This window comes from Balaenoptera physalus (assembly GCF_965194825.1).
Source record: "Balaenoptera physalus genome assembly, chromosome: 1".
Classification (NCBI taxonomy): domain Eukaryota; kingdom Metazoa; phylum Chordata; class Mammalia; order Artiodactyla; family Balaenopteridae; genus Balaenoptera; species Balaenoptera physalus.
In genome coordinates, this window is record NC_138882.1 from 137439648 (window position 1) to 137467290 (window position 27643).

At 43.0% G+C, this 27643-nt stretch overlaps 1 protein-coding gene across 6 annotated transcripts in view; it reads left to right on the forward strand.

Annotated features, from left to right (window-relative positions):
* Window positions 1–27643, forward strand: part of WLS (Wnt ligand secretion mediator) — a 106867-nt gene that overhangs the window by 51863 nt on the left and 27361 nt on the right. For all 6 annotated transcript variants that reach the window (XR_014252464.1, XM_082420458.1, XM_082420455.1 and 3 more), the window contains 6 exons: window positions 13703–13827; window positions 19599–19760; window positions 21481–21617; window positions 24565–24733; window positions 26880–26977; window positions 27342–27405. Coding sequence is in view for 5 of the 6 variants with exons in the window: in XM_082420458.1 (XP_082276584.1) it covers window positions 13703–13827; window positions 19599–19760; window positions 21481–21617; window positions 24565–24733; window positions 26880–26977; window positions 27342–27405 (755 nt within the window). In the remaining variant the exon portion in view is untranslated. The remainder of the gene's footprint in view (window positions 1–13702; window positions 13828–19598; window positions 19761–21480; window positions 21618–24564; window positions 24734–26879; window positions 26978–27341; window positions 27406–27643) is intronic.

Below are 27643 nucleotides of genomic sequence, written 5' to 3' on the forward strand. Positions count from 1 at the left end.
GAGCAGGCTAATAGGGCTCCTGGTTGGATGCAGCGTAGAATTGACTACAAGTGGAAACTGGTCCTGCGCACAGATAAGAAAGGCCACAAGTGCAATGCCTTTGCCTGGGTCCCATCAGCCCTCGCTGGAAGGGAGTTGGGTTGCTTTGTTCAGCAGTTAGTGAGGGATGCCTGCCGTGCCTGCCTTGCTGAGCAAGAGGCTAGACTGTAGGGGGTGGGAGGGCACGAACGAGAGTCCACGGGCCCAGCTTGCTTCAGGAGCGAGATAAACATAAACGACGGTAGGCGATGCAGTGGGAGAGGGGGAGGCCAGGGGCTGAGGGAACACAAAAGGCACGGGCACAAGGCACGCAAGGGGACGTTGCCCAGGCCTAGTGTCATTCAGAGGCAAGTTTGTGGAGAGGTGCCTAGAGAGACCTACAGAGATGAAGGGGGTGCCAACATTACATGAAAGGAAAGAGGCTTTCAAAGGAGAGACTGAGGGAGATGGCTGGAGAGGAAGGGCAGAAGAAGGAACCTCCTTTTAGTACTGGTGGCTTTTACTGAGGGAGGGGCCGTTGAGGTCTTCGGGGCCCAACCCAGGGTCCTGGTTTTTGGTTACACTTCTTCTCTCTGTCTCACAGACACACACGCCTTCTCCACCCTCTTTGTGGTGTTATGAGTCCAACCGTCTCCTGGAAGCCTGAGCAGCAGCCCAACATTGTCCCGTTGCTGCCCGGAGGTCAGGGGATGCCCTTGCTGATGATCAAGGGGAGGACCTGCTCTGCAAATAGCACCCCAGTCCCGTGTGCAATAATTCCCCACCTAAGCCGCACGAAGCACATACTCTGTGCAAATAACACTGGCCCGACTCCAGCAGTGACACAGCTGTTGAAACAGCTTAGTCACCGGGGCAATGGAGGTGGTGTGGCTCGGGAATGCGGGGTGCAGCGATCTGACATTTAGCTGGCTGGCAGCCGCCCTGAGAGCCAGCACAGATCTGTGGGAGAGCTGCAGAGAGAATCTGCTTCCTGCCCACAAGCATTCCCTTGTTTCTTTTGAAGCCCAACCATAATCCCCTCCCTGGGCAGGGCAGACTGGGGAACAAAACGTTTTGGGACTGAGGAGAGGAAAAAAGAAAGGGTGAACTCCTTTGAGACACCTGGTTTCTTTCCCTTAATGATCCATGTTAATTTCCTGGATAACTTTTTTTTTTTTTTTTTTTCCTGCCTCTGGCTAGGCAGAGTGTGATTTAGACATGGTGATGGTAGGGTGGGGCAGGGGGGGAAGAGCTCATTTATCTAGAAAATGGAGTGAGTTTCTTAGCTTTTAAGGTATCCAGGTGATGTAGGAAAAAGTTAAGAAGACAAATCCTGGCCCTCCTGCCTGATCTTGATTGCATTTCTTCAGCCGTTTCATCTGCCAGAGCTCCTGTCTGAAGGACTCTGGGCAGATCTGGGCACACTACTTCACTGGTTTCATCTGGATTTGAGGAGGACTAGTAAACTGCCACAGAGTGACCCCATTCCTCTTCCAGCCCTTTGAAGAAGTGACCTTTGTGTTTTCTCTTTATCCTGGACTTCTTCTGCACTGTTTGTTTTGGGAGTTGTTAAGTTAAATTAGCCATCCCTTTCCTCTCCTGGTTACTGTATGAGAATGCAGCTGTCAGTCTGTGAACTCCGCCATCGTCTATTTTTAGATTCAGTGTGAATGAAGCTCTCTTCTCTAATTGCATTCAGAGAGAGAGAGAGAGAGAGAGAGACAGAGACAGAGAGAGACAGAGAGAGAGAGAGAGAGGGAGAGGCAGGTAGATTTTCGTAACCATCACATTGGCTATTATTCCAGATGCTCTGTGCACTGATGGTGTCCTGGGGAGAAAGCAAAGAAACCCACTGTGTGTTTCCCTCCCTTGGCTGTCAAGTTTGTTTTCACTCCGCATTTATGTTGATTATGGTCAAATAGGAAAGAGCAGTGTTGCCACATTTGCTCTCCAGTGTTTTAACACTTGCCAGCTTGGATGGTTCTGATTTCTCTAGCTTTTTTAGGAAAAGATTGGTTCATTGTTGAGTTCAAATTCCTTGGAAAATGGGGAAGGTCCTTCTGGTGATCTTTACTATGAGATGAAATAATCTTAAACATGCTGAAAACTGTGTAAGCGCAGCGGGCCGCAGTTTCTTCTAGATCTCTCTACCTCTTCCCCCACCTTATCCCACTCTGCCTTTCACACAGCTGCCAGATCTCTTTGCTTAAACATCCTTCTAAAGAAAATGCTGGGACTTCTCTGGTGGCACAGTGGTTAAGAATCCGCCTGCCAATGCAGGGGACACAGGTTTGATCCCTGGTCCGGGAAGTTCCCACATGCCGCGGAGCAACTAAGCCCATGCGCCACAACTACTGAGCCTGCGCTCTAGAGCCCACGAGCCACAACTACTGAAGCCCTCACGCCTAGAGCCCGTGCTCCGCAACAAGAGAAGCCACCGCAATGAGAAGCCCGCGCACGGCAATGAAGAGTAGCCCCCACTCGCCACAACTAGAGAAAGTCTGCACGCAGCAACGAAGACTCAACCCAGCCAAAAAATAAATAAATAAGTAAAATATTAAAATAAATAAATAAATAAAATGCAGCGTTCAGAGCATGTTTCTTCTCTTTGTCAGAAAATCCTTCCGCCTCTCAACCTTGTCTGTTTTCTCCACTCCTTTTCCCATTCCCTGCCATATTGAATTAGTTGATTTCTCTGACTACACTGTCCTATTTTTTGCTTCCATGACTCTTTAGGCATGCGGCTCCCTCTGCCTATAATTTCTTCTCCTGCTTCCTTACCTAGTGAACTCTTACTCATCCTGTGATTCACAGTTAAACATCATCTCTTCTAGATGAGATAATCTAGAAGATCGTGTGTTCTATGCTGCATTTCTTGTCCCCCTACCTAGCACTCTTGACATCTTTGTGCTGACTGCAGTCATCCCTCGATATCCCTGGGGGATTGGTTACAGGATCCACTGGAATATCAAAATTCATGGACGCCCAAGTCCTTTATATAAAATGGTGCAGTACAGTCAGCCTTGTATATCTGCAGCTTCTGCATCTGTATATAGAGGACTGACTGTATATAACTACTTTAGATGTACTACCCACATGAGATAATACTTATTTATGTATATGCCTGCCATCCCCACCTTACTGTGAGCAATCGAGGGCAATGACTTTGCCTCGTATGTCTTTTTCATCCCCACTATTGTGCATAGAAACTAGTAGGTGCTTAAACATATTTGGTGGAGGAAAAAATGAATTGTATTGGATGGTCCATTTAGAATTAGAGGTTTCACAGGTATATTATTCCATCTTGGTGGCCACACCAGCTGTTATGACTTCCTGTTATGAGTTCCTGATGGGCTTCTTTTCTGTCCTGGAAAAATAGGCTTGAGTAGATTACCAGAGACCTGACGTGTTATACCCAAATGGGTGCTGTACAGTTTTTCGTCTCTGAAGTCTCTTGCCAGTAGTTCCATCTATTCTCTTATCCCTGTAGACCTGGGCAGGCATGATACACACCTCAAAGACCCATCCTTTTATTGCTTTACTTAAACCTTAAACTCTAGAACAGGTCAGAGAACTATTTGGTTTCTAGTCCCTGCGGCTACATCCTTTCTCCTCCTTTACCCCTACTAGTCGTCTCAAGCAGAACACTCCTGCAACCCCATATTATAATTCAGATGGAGAGGGAGGAAGGAGACGGTGCCTCCCTCAGGCTCCCTCCCCTTCCACCCGGTCCCGGGAACAGGCATGTTGCTTCTTGATGGGACCCTTGGCCAAATTTGAGGAACATCCTTTTTTCTGAGTGTGTGTGTGTGTGTGTGTGTGTGTGTGTGTGTGTGTGTGGGAGGGGGGGTGTGGGAGAAGGGAAGCAGGCAGTGGGGAAAAGAAAGTGAATGCCACCAAAACAGAGCAAACTATAGACTACACACGTTTGTTATAGAGGTGATGGAGTGATGGAGGGAATTTTGGATTGTAGGAATATTTGGAGGAAGAAGAATGATATTCATTAATTTGGCAAATATTTAATGACTCTCTGTTTTGTAAAGACATGGGTGATATAGCTGTGACTGAGGTAGTCCCTGGCTTTCAGGAACCTCTCAGTCTAAGTGAGAGGTGGGTAGGGAAAGAGATACAGGTACGTAGTCAGGTAGTTGAACTGCAGTAGGATACGTGTTACAGTGCTGGACACACAGGGTACTGTGCGAGCAAGAGGGAGGGGCACTTCATCCATTTTAGTGGGTGAGGGAAGGTGGGAATGAATCTGTAGAATTCTAGAAGATGAGCAGGAGTTGTTCTGGCATGAGTGGGAATTCCAGGCACTATCTGCAGAGTACTGTCTGCAGCCCAGAGGCAAAGAAGCTCTTTTGTAATTCATCCTCTCAAAGGGGACACCTATTAAAAACCTGGTGTGCAAGCAGGGACCCCCAAGTGCAGTAAGTGTAGGTAACCTTGAGTAGCAGACTTTAAAAAGCAGTCAGCATTTACCGAGTGCTTACTGTATGCCAGGGCTGTGCTGAGTGATTAGCACATTTAGTCCTCACAGCCATAGGAGATGGGCATACTGTTATCCCCCTTTTATAGAGAGAGAAGTTCAGTGGCTTGCCTACTGTTGCACACCTTGCCTACTTGGCCACCGAGTGGCCAAGGTGGGCCGTGATTCCAGGCTGCGTCTCTCCAGAGCCTGAACTCTTACCCATCTTCCAGGCTGGAGGCAGGATGGCGGGCTAAGGTGACTAGTCTGGGGGGGCAGGAATAGGGAAGGGTTTGGGAGATGAGACCCTAGGATGCTAACCAAGAGTCAGATCTTAGTCTCTTATGCCATTTAAGGAGTTTCAACATTAGACTGAGGGTAATGTAAAGACATTGAAAGTATCTCAGAAATCATCTATCTGGCTACAGTGTGAAACACAGGCATGGGGCATGTGTTTGCATCATGTAGACCTGAGATGATGGTGGCCTTGAACACAGGGAGTGGTGGTGAGGAGAGAGACGGGGGTAAATCTGCAAGACTTGATGAGCTGAGAGAATTGACCAGATTTGGTGGTTTGGCTTTCTTTTCTGAACCACAGAAATAAAGCCATCCAGTGGGTAGTGAGCGTGCAGATTTGAAACTTAGGAGAGGAATCTGAACTAGAGAGGTGGCTGGTGTCCCAAGAGCAGATGAGACCCCTCAGGGCAAGTGAGCTGAGTTGGAAGGGGAAAGAGCTACTCTACAACCCAGTGAACACCAGGATGTATTTTTTCTGTATTCTGTGGTCCTGCAGATTCATTTGTTTACAAAACATTCGATGCCCCAGATACTTTTCCAAATGTATAGCCTTTAAGCAGTCCAGTAGGGCGCAATAAGCGTGAGTGGATGTTTTCTAACTGCAAAGGGCCTGATGTGAGGAACATTCCCCCATGCCCTAGTCATGTTTCATAGACAGCTTACTTCAATTAGGAGATACTGCTTCAGAATATAGCAAGGGATCATTCTGATGATGCTTAGAAAAATGTCTTCCTACATGTGGAAAATATTTCTCCACAACGCAAATGCTTGACGTGATGGGGGAAAAATGAGAGAGGTGGTGTGAACTAAACTGTTAGGCTGGTTTGCGGAATAATTGTACTCATTCATTTTATAGCTGCTTACACCCAGGCCTGTAGGGCATCTTAAGAAAACAGCTGAGACCAAATTTATAATTAGCTGAGTCCATTTTTGCCAGACCTAACCGTGGATATAGGACAGGGTTGGTTTTGTTATTTCCTTAATTGAAAACGTCAAGAAAATACAAGCCAGGTCAGGGAGTTTTTGATCAGGGTAGGAATGCTGGCATAAATAACCCCAGATTATATGTCTGCAGGAGGCTGGGAGGAGGCTGGTCTGCGCGGCCTCCTTCTGAGGTTACCCAAACAAACCTGGTGACTGGCAGCTCCCCTATGTAACGTGGGAATGCATGTGAGCATTTTGAAATCTCTTTAATTTTTTCCCAGAACAAGGGCCCAGGGAAATCAAGGTTTCTCAGGGAACTGAAAAGCTTTTGACAACCATAAAATAATTCTTTATTAACTCTTAATGTAACTTGTCCTCCCCCTTTTCCCCTTTATTTCCAGTTAAATGATCAATAATATAACATAACCATCCTAGGACTGGATGGAAAGGGAGTGAGTATTTTTAAGTACCTATGTGCCAAGTGGTCCTGTCAACAGCCTTGGGAAGTAGGTCCCACTATTTCTATATTGCAGAGGTGGAAACTAAGACATTTCAGGTCTCTTAGCTAGGAAGACATAAAGATTAAATTGAAAAGCAGATCTGTTTGGCCTCCAAACTCTTTGTACTATCCTGGCTGGCAAATACCTGTTTCTAAAAGTGTAAGTAAGAAGCATTTTGATTACTTTCTTTCTTTTTCCTCAAGGAAAGCTCATCTTTCATCACTTCAGCCCCCTCCTCCCAGGGGCCATTCTTACATTAAGCAGCTGCCCTAGGTTTCTTGAGGTGCTCACACTGTTTTCCTAGCTATGTGTCCCCCCCACCATTTTTGGCTTATGCTAAGGACTTGCTCACCTCTCTGGCCTTCCACTTGTCTTCAGAAAACTGATTGGCAAACACTTTTCTCATGAAGGGCAGGGCGTTTTAACTCATACAGAGATAAATGCTTCTTAAGGATATGATTGGTCTATACTTCCCAATATGGAAAGGCACAGATCTTTCTGCTTGTAATGATACTCTGCCGTCTGGGTCTGCTCCTCCAGAACCCTGGAGTGCAGGTTCCTCACATCAGAGCACTGCTCCCATAACAGGATGGAAATACCCAGTGTGCCTTTCCACACCTCCCTTCCCGGTATTGAGAATGGATTTTCCCTGCAACCAAAATGTGTCTCCAAAGCCCTTTGAGAAACGCGAGGTTCCGACAACCCACAGGATAGCAAAGCTGCTGGTCTCGTTTAGGTGCGGAAAACCATGCATTTCAAATCTATAAATGCCCTATGCTGATACTTCACAACTTTACCCCATGGAACTGGTATAACCAGCGTCCTTGTTTTATAGGGAAGGTTCTCCAGGTGCCAGAGGTAGCCTTGGCCTTGCTGCCATTCTCCCAGGGAGTTCAAATTGGATGCTTTACTTTCATTATCTCTGTGGGGAGGAGAGGGGTGTCATGAGACCAGTGTTTTATTACATGCAACATAGTCATTAAAGCTGAACTTTGTTTCCGAGTCCATTGGAGACAGAAGAGAAAGTGATTCTGGTGGCTGACTTCAGAGCTTTGCTGCGTTTCTCTGCCCAGTGTTTTCCTTTTTCTGAGTTTTGTGTTCCAGGTTTGGATACGGGTTCATAGTGGGAGGTTCTATGTCCCTGAAACCCGGTAATTATTTTGAATTAAAGTAAGTATAAGACTGACTTTCACTTCCCTAATAAAATGATAAAAACAATAGCTAACTCTTCATGCTTTCTGCACTATTCTAAGGATTTTTCATGTAGTAACTAATTTAATGATCACAGAATCCTAGGAGGCAAGTCCTATTCCAACAGGGTAAGGAACCTGAATGTTCATGGCAGGGTGGGTAGGGGAGATCACAGAGTCAAGCCAGCGAAGGCTCGAGGGCCACTTGAACTGGCCATTCTCCCTGTGGTTTCTGTAAGAACTATACGCCACGACACTCTAGAAGCTTGAGCGTCTGATGTTTCTAGGGGTAAAGCTTTCCGAGTCTTGGCTTCTCTGCCTCACAAACAGGGATGATAACACCTGCCCCCAGATGGCAAAGGAAGGAAGGAGGTGATGTGTGAGGATTAGGCAGAGCATGTGGTAAAGTTCATGAACCAAAATAGAAAGCTTTAGAAAGAACTTCGCCTAATGCTGAAATGGAAAGAAAAGAACGGTGGTGTGGGGGGAGTATGATAAGTGTCCCCCCAAAGAATGACACGGCTTGCCTGATGTCTTATTAGCTGACCTGCGCAGAGGTTTTGTTTCCTTGTATTTTTAGCGAATTGGTTATTGACATTTAAAGATTGAGAGATGTTGTATAGCCATCTGAATTTCTGGCTTCTCTTGAAAGAAGCAGCAGGTCTGGTCGGAAGACCTGTGCTGCCTTACGATGATGGCTGGAGCTGAAAGCAGCTGCCCCCAGTCCACGGGGCTCACTCCTGTCCCTGACTACACACCTGGTTAGGGCCAGATCCACAACATGAGCACAAGCGTCCCCAGGCTTCCAACTCCACGCTGGGGGCGTCGCATCACTCTCCTCCAGTCAGTTTTCTGAAGTAGTGCTGTGTTTCTCTCCTGTAGAAAGTTGTGTTTGGTCAGAGTTGAGTGGTCTCTGCACGCAGTGTGTTTGAGGCAACTGTTAAGTTTCTTTTGAATTCTGTTTCTACCAACAAAGGTAATAGAGGGTGGTGGGGTCTGCGGTGATCCGGACTGAGGTTTAAGGCCCAGCTCTGCAATTACTAGCCACGTACTCTTGGACAATTTATATAACTGACCTCTTCTTTATCGGATGGGTGTGAGGGCCGAAGGGGACAGTGTACACGCGGAGACTTGCTTTTATTAAAGACCTGCCTATTCATATTTTGTGACTAGTTCGGGGGAATTCTTTCATCACAAGTTACCCAGTTTTCTTTAAGCCATACATAAAAGATGGTTGTCTTTTAAGACAGTTTCAAAATACTTCTCTTTCTCATGTTACCAACAATAATACAACTTCAGGCAAGTCACTTCCTATCTGAGGACCTCGGTTTACTCACTAATCAAAAGGAAATATCCATGCCCACTTTATAAGTTGTTCCATGAGGTCATTTAAATGAAAGCACAGAAGTCACGAGGGCCTAACACAGAGTAATTGTACATGAAAACAGTGTTTAAAATTTTTGTTTGTTTTTAACAGCATATTTTAAAACAGTCTGGGGATTCCCAACAGGTGGCAGTAACTTTTAAAGCAGGGAGCAGGCCAGGAGGCCAGTCTGTCTGGCCCTTTCTCTCCCTGAATCACCTGCTCTGTACCAGGCCCACTCCTAACATTTGTGGGGCGCAAGGTAAGAGTACCTATGAAGGCATGGCTGCCACATGTCTAAATATTTTAAAGTGATGAACTTGGCTTAGCAAATTGTTAAGCCAAATAAGTCTTATCATCCAATTGTAACAAATGTACTTTTGTAATGCACTGGAAGTCTGGATGTGAATTTAAGATTCTTGGATGCCTTGGAATTCTTTGCCAAAAACGTGATGGGCCAGGGAGTGTGGGCTTCTAGATGTCTTTTCTTCCCACCCCTGGCTCCGTCCCATACAAAGAGTGTGTTTCTGTGTGGACACCCCACCCTCCAAGCTCAGTCTCTGTCTGTATCCTCCTCCAAACAGCAGCCCTTTGAGCACTCCTGAGCCCAAGGGTACACAAGTAGTTGTGTAGTTCCCTTTGGGAGGCCGGATCTGGGGGAGAGGTCCCCCCCAGTCCCACGATGTGGAAGTAGGCTCAGAGCTGTCTGGGTATGTATTCTGGGGTCCTGAGTTCCTGGACCATGTTCTAAAAATTGGGGGAGGGGATAGGCTCTAGATGGACATGTCCCCTTCACTTCAGGGTCTTCTCATCTGGAGAGGAAGAGAACAGCTGGAAAAGGGCCAGACAGAGCGGGACCCTTTAAAAGTGTGGCGCCCAGATTCGGGGCCCCTCCTGCTGTGTTGTGTCTAAGGCCAGTGCTGCTCTGAACCCTGGTCCTCCAAGGAGTGCAATATGAGAATTGATAACTTCCTTTATACCTTTCAGATTTATACTGTTGAGTTCTGTGGTTCTGGAAGTGCCCTTTTGACAGAGTTGAAAGTCCCAATTCCTAATCACAATGTTAGAAATGAAAAGGAGGTACCCTGGTGCCTAATATGCAACTCACAGACGGGAGCTCTGCTCAGTTCTTTCTTTGGACCACTGAGGCTGCCAAGTGACAAACAGTTGTAGCCATTCTGGTTCCTAACCAAGAGTATATACAAACTCTGAGCATTGCTTCTGCCAAGCCAGGCATCCCACAGTTTCTTATACAGACTCTTATTATCTATTCTCAGCCCTGGGTCTGTGCACAGCCTGGTGTCCTCAAGTCCAGAGTCTCCTGGACTATGTGGAGATGGGAAGATGGATGAGAACTGGGGTTCCAGTGATTCTGTGTACAGACTTTGACTCCGCTACCCTGTTGTCAACATCTTGCCTCTTCTGTCTTATGCAACACCTGGTGCTTTCCAGTTCTGAGTGGCTTGGGGGTCTATTGGACATGTTGGCTCACTTTTCCAAAGTATCCCTTCTGTGGCGTTTCTGCTGTGCCCATCTCTGTGGCTGTCAGGAAATCCTACTCCATATGTTTTTCATCTTCGAAAAAATTGTTGCAGTCTCTGGTTCGCTCATGTCACTACCATTTTTTTCCCCCTTGTGATTTAATATCCTTTGTGTTCTTTTACTGTTTTTTTGTTTGTTTGGTTGGTTTTTTTGTGGAGTTTCAGGAGTGAGAGGAGGAAAACATAAATAGCCAATTCACCATGTTTGACTGAGATTTATTATCTTTAGTTATTTTTTCATTGAAGTGTAGTTAATTTACAGTATTATATTAGTTTCAGATATACAGCATAGAGATTCAGGTTTTCTTTTTTTTTTTTTACAGATTATACTCTATTAACAGTTATTATAAAATAATGGCTATAATCCCCTATGCTATACAATATATCCTTGTTGTTTTTCTATTTTATACATAGCAGTTTGTATTTCTTAATCTCATACCCCTTACATGCCACTCACCCCTTCCCTCTCCCTGCAGGTAACCACTAGTTTGTTTTCTATATCTGTTTCTGTTTTGCTATATACATTCATTTGTATTATTTTTTAGATTCCACATATAAGTGATATCATATAGTATTTGTCTTTCTCTGACATAAGCAAAGCATAATATTCTCTAGGTCCATTCACATAGCTGCAAATGGCAGAACTTCATTCTTTTTTATGGCTGAGTAATATTCCATTGTGTGTGCTTATGTGTGTGTGTGTGTGTGTGTGTATTTATATATGTATATTTATATATATATATTTATACCACATCTTCTTTATCCATTTGTCTGTTGGTGGACACTTGGATTACTTCCATATCTTGGCAACTGAAAATAGTGCTGCTATGAACATTAGGGTGCATGTATCTTTTCGAATTAGTGTTTTCATTTTTTCTGGATATATACCCAGGAGTGGAATTGCTGTATCGTATGGTAGTTCTATTTTTAGTTTTTTGAGGAACCTCCATACTGTTTTCTGTAGTGGCTGCACCAATTTACATTCCCACCAACAGTGTACAGGTTTCTTTTTTCTCTACATCCTCACCAACACTTGTTATTTGTAGACTTTTTGATGGTAGCCATTCTGATGGGTGTGAGGTAATATCTCACTGTGCTTTGACTTGCATTTCTCTAATATTAGAAATGTTGAGCATCTTTTCATATGCCTGTTGGCCATCTGTATATCTTCTTTGGAAAAATGTCTATTCAAGTCTTCTGCCCATTTTTTGACTGGATTGTTTGTTTTTTTGATATTGAGTTGTATGAGCTGTTTGTATATTTTGGATATTAATCCCTTGTCAGTTGCATCATTTGCACATATTTTCTTCCATTCTGTAGGCTGTCTTTTTGTTTTATCATTGCTTTCCTTTGCATGCAAAAACTTTTAAGTTTAATTAGGTCCCATTTGTTATTTTTGCTTTTATTTCTTTTGCCTTAGGGGACAGATCCAAAAAAATATTGCGGTGATTTATGTCAAAGAGTGTTCTGCCTATGTTATCTTCTTTATGGTATCATGTTCTACATTTAGGTCTTTAATCAATTTTGAGTTTATTTTTGTATATGGTGTGAGGAAATGTTGTAATCTCATTCTTTTACATGTAGCTGTCCAGTTTCCCCAGCACTACTTATTAAAGTGACTATCTTTTCTCCATTGTATATTCTTGCTTCCTTTCTCATAGATTAATTGACCACAGGTGTATGGGTTTATTTCTGGGCTCACTATTCTGTTCCATTGATCTATGTGTCTGTTTTTGTGCCAGTACCATGCTGTTTTGATTACTATAGCTTTGTAGTATAGTCTTAAATCTGGGACGGTGACACCTCCAGCTTTATTCTTTTTTTCTCAACATTGCCTTGGCAATTCTGGGTCTTTTATGGTTCCATATAAATTTTAGGATTATTTGTTTTAGTTCTGTGAAAAAGGTCATGAGTATTTTCATACGGACTGCATTAAATCTGTAGATAGCTCTGGGTAGCATGGCCATCTTAACAATATTAATTATTCCGATACAAGAGCATGGGAGAGCTTTCCACTTCTTTGTATCATCTTCAGTTTCCTTCATCAGTATTTTTTATTTGCAGAGTATAGGTGTTTTATCTTCTTGGTTAAGTTTATTCCTAGGTATTTTATTCTGTTTGATGTGATTTTAAATGGGATTTTTTTTTTTTTTTTTTACTTTCTCTTTCTGATAGTTCATTATTAGTGACTGAGGGTTTAAATGATACTAATAAAGGAGCGGGTGCTGATGTTCATGAAGGTTTGGTCTATATCAGAATGGTCTCAAATTCCTTCTTTCCTGCATTATTTCCTTCTCTTCCTAGATTTCCTCAGAGAACCAGGGATTCACCACACTGTCAAATTGTCTTCAAGCCACACTGGGTCAGTGGAAAGAACAGCCCTAATTTTCCAGACAGCAGTTATTCTTATGTTTCCCTTGTGACCTGATATTCAGGTTCCAGAGCCTAGAACTGAGCCCAGTCTCATAACCCCAGTGGGAGCTGGCTCACCAAGGTCATTTTGGAAATGTAGTCTGTGCTTTTTTCCCTCCATTAAGACTCCTCTGTTCTTGAACTTGCTCAACAGAGTATAAAACAGACAAAATGGATAGAGGCAGTTTTTATTACTCTAATCTCCTTAATGAGTTCTATGGTGAGTTAAACCCTTTCATGGTCCTTATTGATATGGAAGTGTATGTGAACGTTCCTTTGCACAATTATGAACTTATTATTATATTCCTGTCTGTGTATAAGTCTTTAATTTGGAAAAACCCGTTACCTCTTATATTAACTTTGTCCATACTCTGAAGAAGGGGTTTTGAGAAGCAGCAGAGCCTATATTTGAGAGCTTCTTGGGGGTAATTTTAAAAAGGTTGCTTTCAGACTAGAGTGTGTCCTGAAGAAAGCACCCAAGGTACTTAAATCATGTCTCTGAGGGGTGGCTGAAAAAGTTGGTCATTTTTATCAGAGAGGAGAGGAAACACAGGCAAATGAGTTGCAGGTTTCAAGTACCTAAGGAACTTTTGTGGAGAAAGGACCTCATCTGCTGTGGGACTCCTACAGGCAGACCTAGGACGAGTGGTGCAAGTTAAGGAGGATGAATGCTGACCGTGAGTTGGAATCCGACCATTTGAACTGCCTCAGAGAGAGTGAGACCCCATCTCTGGAGGAATTTAAGTGGATGCTCTTTGACTCCTTGGCAGAGCAGTTGGTTATGGGAGGGGACCCAACGTCCAGCTTAGACAGTCATCCTATGACTTTTAAGTCCTCAGGTTTGGAGAGTCAGGTTTGGCATTTGATAGGAACTGATACGTCTCTTTTGTCTTATTGGTTTCCATGGTAGAGCCTATAAGAATTTTTAAACTGTTTCCAAAGTATCTTCCCAGAAGCTGTTTCTGAATTGTGCATCCTTTCTCTTGCAGGAGAAAATGCAGAAGTTTCCATGGACGTTTCCCTGGCTTACCGAGATGATATGTTTGCTGAGTGGACTGAAATGGCCCATGAGAGAGTGCCCCGGAAACTCAAATGTACCTTCACCTCACCCAAGGTAGGGTACCTTGAAGTCTCAGTTGATGGGGTTTTTTATTTGGTTTCCAGGTATGTGGGAACATTTGCTCAGACACATTTCTTGTTCCTAAGCATGCATGACCCACAAAGGTTAGTAGTCACCGTCCTTTGTCCTAGAAGAGGGCAGTGTAGATATTTCATGTCCCTGCAAAGGAGGAAAGAACAGAAGAAGGAATGTCTGTTTGAAGTGATTTAGTTGTTTCTCTGAAATACCTCCATAAAAGTAAATTCTTGGTTCTTTGGATATTAACAAAAAGTGTTTGAAGATCATTGCTAAGTTAATTTTAGGTGTACAGATCTGTTCATATTGGTTCAATGCATTCGTCTGCTTCTCTGTTTCATCAGCATCTCTGTTGCCAAAGTCAGTGTGCAGGTGTGAAGACTAACAATCCCAGGGAACAAACACCACAGACAAAAAGAGGACCTGAGGGAGAAATCTAGTTTCCTTTGAGACCTCTCAGTTCTCTTACATACTTTTAGGACTCTCCTTTCTTTGGTTCTTCCAGGAAGACTCATTTAACCACCAAGGGGAGGAAAGCCACTATCCTTCATTGAGAGTAGGGAGACACTTTCTCTTGGACAAAGACGTTAGATTCTCCAGGAATTAAAATACAGGCATGGACTCAGTGACCCTCAGAGGATAGTGGGATTTGTCTGTATAAGGACCAAATCAGAATTAGTGAGGGGCCCTTTTCCAGTGCCACATGCTGCCCTCACACATGCCTCCCCAAGATTCTGTCCCCCTCCCCACTCACTACCCCCTTCAACCCCTTGAAAGTCTCTGTAAAAGTTGAAATGGAGCCGTAGTTACTGTTACTCATGGTTACTCACATTCCTCAAGAGTGTTGACAAGGAGCACCACCAGCTAGGTGATCTCTGATGTCCCTTCATAGACATAAATAGTCTTGTTTTCTTTGCATGAAACGCATGAGAGGCCAAACTGCACTGAAGCACATTCCTGATTATGTCATTTGTCACTTGACATCTTCAGGTCAGTTGCTCCTGAAGGATTTGGGCTACTTTGTAGTACTCGCTCTGTTGACTGATTTAGTTCCTCTCTTCTCCTAACATTGGCCTTTCCTAACTTCACTTTTGCCTATAACTGGAAAGTTGGGGCTCCCTGTGGAATGGTAAGAATAGCAGGTTGAAGCCTCTGAGTACCATGCCCCTGCCCTGTCCATCCTGCCCTGAAGAGGAGTAAGATGGGGCCGGGCAGGTTCATGAACATTAGTTAAAGGCCTGGATTTGGAGCAAAACATACTTGGCTTCACTTCCAGGCTGTTTCACTTACTGACTGCATGACCTCAGGCAAGCTTGCTTCGTCTGTCCAAGCTTCAGTTTCTCCTTTGAAAAATGGGATAATAATACCTGCCCTGGGAATTTTTATAAGGACCAGACGAGATAATGAACCTTATCACTTAAAATCAAGTCTGGGACATGTTTCACTAGTCAGGCCAACAGGGCAAAAGGTATAAATTAAAACTGGGCAAACCATGCACCCTACACATAAGCATCTTTTGGGGCACCTGGTGTTTGTTAATTCTCCCTCCCCAGGTTCCCTATACAAGAGCTATGGAAAGTGTGGTCTAAGGACTAAGCGTCAGCATCACCTGGTAGCTTGCAGGAAATGCAGATTCCCAGGGCACACCCCAAACCTATGAATCAAAATCTCAGCATGTAGGACCAAGGAATCTGTGTTTTAACAGGATTTCAATTCCTTCTCTTAAGCTTGATAAAGTTTGAAAATCACTTCAGTAGACCCTTTGCTGAATGGTCAAATATAGGGTTCCCCCCACCCAAAAGCCATCTGGAATTGTTTTGGGTAGGCCTTTGGGGGCAATCTATAGGTAAAAGTGAATGGTCAAGAGAAATTGGAGGTAGCAGGAGAGAGATATGTAATATTTCTAGACCTTTGTATGCAGTGGAGGAAATAATTAAAAGTTGACCTCATCATTCAGAGTTAAGACTGGTTGGCTGTCTAAGCTAAAGGATATAAAGCTTTTGGATATGGAATTTCAACCTCAGAAAAGGGAAAAGTCATTTCTCACCTTACGTATACACTTAGAGGGCACTGGGAAGCAGAGTCAGGGGGAGGCGGTTAAGAAGACTGTAACTGCTTCTTAATGACAGTTGCTTAATTATCTTTAGGATGTGTTGATGCCTTTCAAGAAAGATATTAAACCTTGAAAAGTGTGAAGGAAATGAATCATCAAATCTATGCTTTTTGATTGCAGTGAAATTTAGACTTGAGTTTGAAGATTAAATGAGAAATTGCTTTAAAGCTTTTTAGTCCCTGGTGGATTGTGAAGTTAAAAAAAATAAAAGTCAAGTTGCCACCTGCTGTAATTTGTCCTAATTAGCCAGGCTTATGCTGGATTTGGGGGAAGGCGGAGGGGCGTGGGGGAAAGGAAAAGGAGGGAGGAAGAGAGAGAAGGAAATCTTTCTTCCTAAATGGCCTAAATACTGGCAGAGGCAGAACCTCAGTGAATAAGGAAAAGTCCCCAGCAGGATACAGTGAATTTGTCTCTGAGACAGGTAGGCCAGGCCAGGATCCCAGGACCCTGTGTCTCTCTCTCATTTGTTGGACTTAGGTAAATTTGTCTCATGTGGTGGTGTTACCCTCTCTGTAAGGACAGGGAAGTGGAGAACACACAGAGACCCATGACGGGGCATTAGAAGGAACCCCAGAGATCATATAATTTTTTTTTAAATTAATTAATTAATTTATTTTTAACATCTTTATTGGAGTATAATTGCTTTACAATGGTGTATTAGTTTCTGCTTTATAAGAAAGTGAATCAGTTATACATATACATATGTCCCCATATCCCTTCCCTCTTGCATCTCCCTCCCTCCCGCCCTCCCTATCCCACCCCTCTAGGTGGTCACAAAGCACAGAGCTGATGTTCCTGTGCTATGCGGCTGCTTCCCACTAGCTATCTATTTTACGTTTGGTAGTGTATATATGTCCATGACACTCTCTCACCCTGTCACATCTCACCCCTCCCCCTCCCCATATCCTCAAGTCCATTCTCTAGTAGGTCTGTGTCTTTATTCCCGTCTTGCCCCTAGGTTCTTCATGACCTTTTTTTTTTTTTCCCTTAGATTCCATATATATGTGTTAGCATATGGTATTTGTTTTTCTCTTTCTGACTTACTTCACTCTGTATGACAGACTCTAACTCCATCCACCTCACTACAAATAACTCCATTTCGTTTCTTTTTATGGCTGAGTTGTATTCCATTGTATATATGTGCCACATCTTCTTTATCCATTCATTCGATGATGGACACTTAGGTTGCTTCCATGTCCTGGTTATTGTAAATAGAGCTGCAATGAACATTTTGGTACATGACTCTTTTTGAATTATGTTTTTCTCGCTTTACTTAGGAAGAAAGTGAGGCCAAATGAGGTGGATGACCTTCCCCAGGTACCCAGCAAGGGGTGAGGTCAGGACTAGAATTTCAGCCTCCTGGCTTGAAGTTCAGCGCCCTCCTTATCCCAGCACAATGCCTGCCTTCAGGCATGTCTGAGGCAAAACAGCATTCCTTTCTTCCTACTGCACTCACGCGTCCTCCTCTGCATCAGAGCTGGAGGCTGGACTTGGGAGACCCACGTCCTCAACCCAATTCTGCCATGACTTTTGGACCTTGGGTGAGCCACATAATCAAGCCAGTGGCATTAGACTAAATAAGTTTTGTTTCCTTCAAACTCTCAATTTCTATAAATAAGACCCTGACTGGAAACACATCAGAAAACCCACCTCTTGCTGTTACCATAGCAGGTAATCAGCCTCCTGAGTGCAGCTTCATCTGAGGCTGAATTAGAGCCTGCACTGTATTTTCAGTAGTTCTGCAGAGTCCTAATAATAGCCTTGATTTGTAAGTATAAGAGAAAGGAGCAGAGGGGAGAGGAAGACAGATCTATACAGGAAGACTCATCCAACCTGCAGCTGAGGTTTGGGAAAGAAGGATCATTTCTACAGAAGAATTTTTAAAATCTTACATGCCGTGTCTAATCAACTGGTAGTTCTGATAAGAGCCCCTTAGACCTTAGAGGATGAAAAATTATCATGATTGATTAGTGATGTCTGCCATGAATGGGAAAGGGAAAAATGGAAGTGCGTAAGCCAGATATTTGCCTGCTCTACCTCTACTTATGTCATGTGTGTCTTCCATTCCTGTACAAAGGTCTGTTTATTGCACTCTAAGCTCTGACTGTCCAGTAAAGAGCCCCCCTCCCCACCCCCCGTCCCCCACCCCAAGATCACAGAAGAAACAGACTCCTTGGTATCTTCCTTTTGATTTCTGCACTGGACTTTTTACTCTGAAGATTTACAAAAAATTTTGGAGGCCCTGAGAATTCAGGCTTAGGAACACCAAATCAGTCCCCCATCACTTCATCAGGAGGTATCAAGCAAACATTGAAGCTGGCATACGAACCCAGCAGTGAAGACAAGACACTCATCTGCTTTATCAGGGAAGAGTCCTCGGTTGCTGAAGCTCCTGCCTATATGTGTCCATACGTACCCACTTCCCCCACCCCTCAGCTGGGACACATAGCCATGTGTCCTGCGAAGGTAGAGCAGAATTTAGTTTTCAAAAGCAAGTTGTACTACTTGCCAATCTCGCACTGCCATGTGCTGGCTGTTACCTCTTAAATTGCTTGGCAGGAAGTCCAAGAGGCTTTTCTAGAAACTGGGCTAAATTTTTGTTTATTTAATTTCTGCTCCCTCTGCCATCTTGTCTCTTGGGCAGTTAGAAAGCTTTAGAGGCAGAGAATTGTGAGTGGTCATCTCTAGCAAGCTAATCTCATTGTTTCCTTTCATCCCTCTGTGTCTTCCCCAAATTCCAAGGGCTCCTTGGGTAGCTTCTTTTTTTGGCCAAATCAATAATAAGTAGATATTTTCAGCTTCTTGTAGCTTCTCCTGCAGGCCAAAACCATGTAAATAAGTAGTCATCATCCAAGAAAGTGATGAACATTAGCAAGGGCTTCCTCCTGAACATTTGAGTTGACTGTTCCACAGAGCCTTATAGGTCTCCGACGGTATGCTGCAAATAAAATTGTAGCCCTGGTAGACCAGGTTAGTCTGACATGAGGCTCTAATGAGGACTGAAGAGCTGAGAAAGGTGTCGAAATAGAAGAAATTTCTGCTTGTTACCTAAAATTTCTGGTTCTATCTCGAATGTGGCTGGGTTTTATTATTATCTTTTTATAAATTTATTTATTTCTTTTTGGCTGTGTTGGGTCTTTGTTGCTGCGCACGGGCTTTCTCTAGTTGCAGTGAGTGGGGGCTACTCTTTGTTGTGGTGCGTGTGCTTCTCACTGCGGTGGCTTCTCTTGTTGCGGAGCACGGGCTCTAGGCACGCGGGCTTCAGTAGTTGTGGCTCGTGGGTTCAGTAGATGTGGCTCGTGGGCTCTAGAGCGCAGGCTCAGTCGTTGTGGCTCATGGTCTTAGGTGCTCTGTGGCATGTGGGATCTTCCTGGACCAGGGTTTGAACCCATGTCCCCTGCATTGGCAGGTGGATTCTTCTTAACCACTGTACCACCAGGGAAGTCCCTGGGTTTTATTTTGGGGGGGGGCAGCTTGTAGATGCCATGCCTCCAGTGTACCCTATTATCTGTACCTCTGAGGTATACCTTTAAGCATTAGCTTTTTAGAATTGGTGATGTGAGGCAAAGGCAAGACAATTCAGACATAGTCTATTGGAAATAGTGACCATGCCTCAAACCCTCCACTCTTCTTCCAGACCGCAGAACATGAGGGCCGTTACTATGAATGTGACGTCCTTCCTTTCATGGAAATTGGGTCTGTGGCTCATAAGTATTACCTTCTAAACATCCGGCTGCCTGTGAATGAGAAGAAGAAAATCAACGTTGGGATTGGAGAGATTAAGGATATCCGGCTGGTGGTAAGTGAATCTGATTGATCCAGGCAGCCTGTCACATCAGAGCACTGGCTAAGAACACTGGTTGTGAGCGTGTGTATTGGAAAGACGCTCCATCTCACTCTTGAATTCTCCATGTCTCAACTATTTCATTAAGAAGTAAGAAGAATAACAAACCCATGGAAATGGAAAGTAATGCAATTATTGTGTCCATTTAAGATTTTATTATGATGATCATGATTATATAGTGAATAACACCAAGATAAAAGTAATTTTATTTTTAACATGTTTCACCTTGCAAGCACAAATGTTAAAGGGAGCAGTCGTGATTTAGGTTCTTTCCATTTTATCTCTTTAGTAGGGGAATAAATAGAATGTGCAGCATGACTTTTTATATCTAATTTAGGTTTTTTTACATCTAAAAAACAAATACATATTTACTCTAGAAAATTAGAAGCACAAATAAGCACAGAGTAGAACATAAGCATTACCTGTAACATCCTGCCATCTAGAGAAATAACCACTTTGAGGTTATGCTGTATCTCCTCAATTTTTTTCTCTGTGTATATACGTATATAATCCTTCCCTCACAAAAAAAAGGCCATCATACTCAACTGACTCTTTCGTTCCTTGCTTTTTAAAATTAATTGTATGTATCTTTCCTTGGAAGAAATTTTGAGAATATTTAAAATGTCTTAATTTGGGATTATTCTACATGAAACCCAGAATTTCAGTGTTTCTGTATCTTCATTAGCAAATACTAAAAGCACTTTGATACAGTGGTTTTTAAGAGTTTCTTCACTGTGAAATACGGTGGCTGGTGCTTACGTATATACCAACTTTCATGGGCATACTATGTCAGTAGGCACCCACAAAATCTTTTTCATTTCTTGAAGAGAGAATGTGTTTATATGCAACTCCTGTGGCAATGACATCCATTCCACCCCTTTCTCTCCACTAAAGGAAGGATATTGTAACACAAGTAAGGTATAATGAAATTTTATGGGAATAACCTGAAAGCCACTCTGACAAATTAAAAAAAAAAGTTATCATTAACAATACTGTATTAATAGAAACAAATCACATTACAACAGTATTCCAACTGTTGGCACAATGTAGGCACTCAATATTTGTCTAATGAGTGTATTAACTAGACACCCACATATTACTGAACGCCCACATATTATTAAAAACGTGATGGAAAATATTTGTGTTGAGATCTGGGATTGATTTACCAATGAATGGCCAGGGTATGTGTAAAGTTACATATGTATTCAAGATGTTGATAATATAATACATTTCTCTGAGTTCATAAAGAGTTTGTGACCAAAAAAAAATTAATGGTGTATTGTGAATACAGTATAAATATACTTTGTAGTACTGCTTAGCATTCCACAGTACAGATTTACCTTAACACGTTTTACCAATGCCAACATTTTGGGCATCTAAGATAGCTCCAATTTATCAATGAAAACCTTACAGACAAATCTTTGATCATGTTCTTAATCATTCACTTAGGATAGAGTGAGTCTATCTTTATGCCTTTTGATTTATATTTCTACAATGCCTGAGGAGGGGCCCAGGGAGGTAGTATTAGAACAGTATATGCTGTGAATGTTAGCTCTCTTGATCTTGAAAGTTCAGCAAAAAAGATCTCCATTTACCTCTCCCCAGAATGCATCTGCTGGTAGAAAATAACACTAAGATATATTGACCTTCAAAATTATGATTGGTCTCTATCTAGGGAATTCACCAAAATGGAGGCTTCACCAAGGTGTGGTTTGCCATGAAGACCTTCCTTACACCCAGCATCTTCATCATTATGGTGTGGTACTGGAGGAGGATCACCATGATGTCTCGACCCCCAGTGCTTCTGGAAAAGTAAGAGCTGATTTTGGAGCACCCTTAAGGAACACTGGCATCCTGTGATTTGCCTGCCATGGACCTGGTTTTGCTGGGGGCCTAGTTCAAGTGGTCAGTGTGTTATGAATACTTGGCCTGGTGATTTGACCGCACATCAGCCTGGACTCCTTTTTCTCCTTCAGCTTTCATGTGCAAATTATTATTAAATCCTAGGGGTTCTACTGCTCTCATATTTCCAGCTCTCTGTTGTATCTTTGCTCTTCATTCCCATGTTCTGCATCAGATACTTCTCTCTATTACAGTGGACGAACTGCCTTGCTGCTAACTGATCCCAACCCCTCTCACTGCCAGAAGGATGATGTTTCTGTAGACATAGCCCCTTTCTCTCCCACATTATTGACTTTTTCCTTTCTGCTGGATTATTCCCACTAATACACAGACACACTCTGCCTTCTCCCATTCTTAGTCAAAACTCTTTGTACTTCCCCCTGAAGCCACCACACCAATTTTCTGCTCCTTTTTACAGCAAAACTCCTCAAAAATCTTGTCTATATATCTTCTCCTCCTGCTTTTTCTTGAGCTCCTTCGACCCCTTATTAAAATTGCTCAACAGAATCACCAATGACCTCCACATTCCAAATCCAATGCTCATTTCTCAGTCCTCGCTTTTCTTGACTTGTCGTTAGCATTTGGCATAACTGATCACTCCCTTTTTCTTCATAGAGCCTCCTCCACATTCTCATTGTTATTCTCCTTTGCTGACCACTCAGTCCCCATGGCTGCTTCCAACGATTTTTCCGACCTCTTAAACTTTGGAACCAGGGCTCGGTCTTTGGACGTCTTCTTTTTCTTAGCTACGCTGCTTTCCCTGGGTGATCTCACCTAGTCTTGTGGTCTTAAAAAATCATCTACACTCTGATTACTCTACATTTACATGGTCAACCTCAGCTTCTCCCAAATCTAGACCCAAATATTCTACCTGTTTACTTAACATCTTCATTTACACAGAAATGTAACACATATGAAGAACACTTGTTTTCCTCTCACTTCAAACTTGCTCCTCTTCGGGGCCTCCTGGTCTTAGGAATTGGCAACTCTATCCTTTCAGCTGCTCAGAAGCAGCTGAGCAGACATGCAGGAGGCATCCTTTACTTCTCTTTTTTTACACGCCTCTTCCAACACACCAGGAAATCTCACCATTTCCATTCCTACCACCCTAATCTAACTCACCATGATTTCTCATTTCTAACCTGGATTATAGGAAATAGCCTCTTATTTGCTATAAGATGCTCCTATTGTTTCCATCATTTTCCTTCCTGAAATCTATTCATACAGCAGCCAGACTGTTCCCTTTTAAGTAGAAATTGGATGACGTCACTGCTCTGCTCAAAGCTCTCTATTGGCTTTTCATTTCCTTTGCTCTGGCCTATAAACCCTCGATGATCCCAGCTCTTCACCACCTCTAATTTTATCTCCTATTCTCTGCACCACCTACCATCCACCTTGATGGTTCTCAGACATGCCCAGCATGTGCCCACCGTAGAGCCTTTGCACTTGCTGTTCTCTTCATCTGAAGTGCTCCTTCCCAGGAATCATTGTGGCTCAATGCCTCATTTCCTTCAGGACCTGATATAATTTCTGTCTTAAAGGTTTTTCCCATCTACCTTATTTAAATTGCACCTGATCTCTCTCCATTCACCTACCTTGCTTTATTATACTTCTTCATAATACTCATTCTCTATTTATTTATTATCATTCCTCCCATACCCCGCCACTCACCCCATCTAAATACAAGCATCACTAGAGCAGAATTCTTGCCTGCTTTGTTTACTACTATATCCCCAGCATTTAGAATAGTGACTGGCACATAGTAGGAGCTCAATAAATATAAATTTGTTGAATGAATGAATGGAATGATGTCACTCCATTGCTTAACCTTCTTATTGGATCCTCAGTCCTTTCAAGATAATTTTCAAATTCTCTAATGAGGTATGCAAGTTTCTTTACCAGCTCAGCCTTTTTAATTTCTCTGGTATCATGTCCTGTCATTTCCTGATATGTGCCACATACAGATCCCCAAATGCTTCAGGCTGTTCTAGACTTCCGTGCTTCCCTCCAGGCTCTTCCCTCTGCTTGGAATGCCCTTCCACCTCCCTAATCTTGACTCACAACTCAGTTCAATTTCTGTCTCTATCAAAGTGAGAAGTCCTGGTAGCAGCCTGTGCACACTTCTGTCACATTACTTATCACACTTTGTCTGGCTCAGCCACTGAATATACCTCCTTGAAGGAAAGAACTGGTCCTATTCATTTAGGTATGTATGTCCCTAACAAAATGCCTGGTACATGATTTGTGCTTAATAAACATATCATGGGTATGAATGAAAGTGTGAATAAGTCAGTAACAAAATGAATGATATTTTGATAGAGAAGTGGAAATCATAGGAGAAAAGCAAAATAAAAAACAAGCAGCTAAAATAATTTGTATTTCATATTGTTTGGAGTCATGTATTATTGAAACAAATATGCTTGTATACTTTCTGGTTGCTGAGGATATCATAATAATGAGTTCTTAATGATCAGGTTAATGATAACCTGAATAGGTAAGAGCAGATAATTATATTCAGTGAGGTCTGTTTAAGAAGGCAAGGGAGGGTGAAAACACTATAGGAAACTCTTGATCTGAGGTGGCACCAAGATAAAGTTCAGAGCATTCAGGAGGTTAGGTTAAGTTACTGTGTAGAAAGATTAATGTAACACTCCTTCATTCTGCAGTGGTGCCAATGAAAGAAGACATTTAGCATCTCCATGTAAAAACTCATTATGAGAGCAAAGAAACTGATCATATGGCTTCAGTCCCAATATGTAACATCTCAGTTCCCAAAACTGGGTTTTGATTTTTAAATCAAAAATGTTTTGCCTCCCAGATGAACAAAGTAGTTTTCCTGATATTTTCTCACCATCAGAGTCATCTTTGCCCTTGGGATTTCCATGACTTTTATCAATATCCCAGTGGAATGGTTTTCCATTGGGTTTGACTGGACCTGGATGCTATTGTTTGGCGATATCCGACAGGGCATCTTCTATGCAATGCTTCTCTCCTTCTGGATCATCTTCTGTGGTGAGCACATGATGGTAAGAGCGCCCTGGGGAAGAGGCAGGGGGTGAGGCAGAATAAGCTAGTGGTTACAGGAGTAGTGAGCTCAAGAGCCCTGGAGTCAGACTCGTGGTTCAGGTTCCTAAATTACCACTTATAAACTAGCTGGCAAGTGACTTGATCACTTTGAATCTCAGGTTCCTCAACTATAAAATGGGTTTTAAAGGCTAATGTATAGGTTTCTCGTGAGGTTTAAATGAGGTAACGTGGATAAGTATTTAGCAGAAAGTAAATGCACAAACATTAATGATTATCACTCTTTCTTGTCCTTTGGCTTCAGCTCTGCTTGTCCCTAGGACCAAGGTAACCGCCAGAGAATGTGGGCCGGGCTCTTTCCAGCTGGCAATTTGTCCAGGTGGCCTAGTAACCCCTATTACCCTGAAATACTGACCTCCCTGGTCTCAGTTTGCACACACACACCAAATCATATTTCAAGAGGGATTGAAGATACCATGGATAAAAATAAGAATGGTGCAGTCATCACGTTGTGGCTAGGAGGATAGGCCAGCTGGAGCTTGGTCCTTGTGTCAGGCACATGGGCCTCATAGTAGAGCGGCCTGTTTTTAAATTCCATTATGGTTTGATCATTGCTTCTGAAGGCTTGCAGCCCTTCCACAAGAGCAGTGAGAGGAGAGAGAGGCTTTTCCTTACAGCTGGGGTGGGCGTGAGGGGTCCTTCAGCCCTCGGCAGCAGGGATGGGAGTTGAGGGGACTCAGGGGCAGCCGCAGGACAGCCAGTCTGGGTGGATTGCCTAACCTGGATGCTACGACATGTCTTTTACCTTTCCCTGTTTTCTCACTTTACATTCCTTCATTTTCTGTCTCTTAGCATCTTTGTATATCTATCAAGAGGAATCATTCTTCTTTTTAATGAAGATAGACTTTATTTCTAGTTTCCTAACCATAAGAGACCGCTTACACTTGACGTATTTTAATGCATTTAAGTCTTTATTTTGTCCTCTGGGAACTACCCCACCTGAAAAAACACAAGTGATAAGTCACATAGGAATTTAATTCTGAATGAGTGATTTTGTGGATCACAGAACTTCCACTATCTAAGGTATGTAGGGGAGCAAAATTTGCCACTCAAAACCAAAATATCTCTTTGGCGTGTGAATTATTTCTAGCTGAAACAATCAAGGTTCAAAAGACTCAGGAAGAAACTTGGACCTTCCGCCTTAACTGCCTAAAAGAATTTCAATAGAGGGCCTGTTCCCTGAATAGAACTATCACCAGAGATATCTGCAAGAATATGGGCTGGGTGTGGTGGGGAAAACTCTAGGCAGGGCCTTAAAAATCAGTTTACTCCATCTCATTGCGTATGCAGGGCCCAGCAAACATTTATTTACCAAACATTTGCTTTTCCATCTCCATGTGAATTGCCTTCCTCCCCTTTGAAGTCCCAAACCACTACCCCCAACATCCTCTTTTGTCTTTAGCTGAAGATGGTATTTAAGAGGTGAGGGTCAGTGGTCTGTTGATTAGGTCAAGGTATTTATAAAAGCTAAGCAAAGTGTGGATCTATTATTTAGATAATTTATGTAAGATGTCAAGAAAGAGTCGATAAGGCTCTATGATGTAATTTTTTTTAAAAAACAAAAAGCTATGTACAACTTAGAGAAATGTTTTCCATTTGTGAACACTATGTTTCTTATCTATGTCATGAAGAAATAAGGAATTATGGAATGGGAGCATTTTTCTCTAAGTAAATTTTCCACTCATTTATCACTATCAAAAAAAAAGGGAGGTGAGGGTTTTGGCCCTTTTGGCAAGTTACTCAGTTTTCCTGGGACTCTCCCATGTTATTAAACTTTTGTTTGATTTTCACCTGGTTAATCTGTCTCATGTCACTTTAATTCTTAGACCAGCCAGAAGAACCTGGAAGGGTAGAGGAAAATATCTTCCTCCCTGACAGGTACAAGGCCTTTCTTTGTGTTGCCTCCTGTAGCATCCTGTTCTTATGAGAACAGGATGAGAGCCCTCATGGATGGGCTCGTATGCTGGTCTAGTGCGATGCTTGATACACAACAGGTGGTCAGCAGGGATTGTTGGATGACTGAGTCACCTATAGAATTGCTTTGCTCTCCCACACCTTTATCTCGTTTTTCAACTTGGTTTTCCTCAGGATCAGCACGAGCGGAATCACATAGCAGGGTATTGGAAGCAAGTCGGACCAATTGCTGTTGGCTCTTTCTGCCTCTTCATATTTGACATGTGTGAGAGGTGAGCAGGGGGCTCGTGGGACCCTGGGCTGAAATGCATGTCACCAGGTCCACTCCCAGCTCTTTTGAAAAAGTATCTGAAAAGGAGAGGGGGTGGTCGGGAGCCTGTAGGATGAAAGCACTGGACATGGTCACATCCTCAGATAAGCACTGGGATTAAATCAGAGACAGAGCTCTTTATAGATACAAAATATTTGAGCTGATTGTATTCTTCAAACTCCGTTTCTCTTTTAAGTCCTCTGTGACTTAGTCTAAATACAGTCTCTGCCCCTCTGGCTGAAAAGCTGAGAGTATGTAAGAAGGAAAGTTCCCCTTTGCCTCTGTATTAATTGTTTCTTGCCTTTCCATCTCGTTTCTCTTTGTAGAGGGGTACAACTCACGAATCCCTTCTACAGTATCTGGACTACAGATGTTGGAACAGAGCTGGCTGTATCCTTTCTTGATGGGCTCAGGGTTTTATTTCGTCCCATAGCCGCCTGGTCCCCAAGATCATTTTCTAAGTCCCGCTGATGCTCTCCATATGTGCTCAGCCAGGGCTTTGATCTTCAGACCAATGATAACAGCACAATTAAGGCAAATAATGAGGAGAATTAATGCTTGCTTTCAAGCCCGGGTGAGAGCAGGCCAAATGAGGAGGTAACAGCACATCCCCACGGCAGAAGGATCA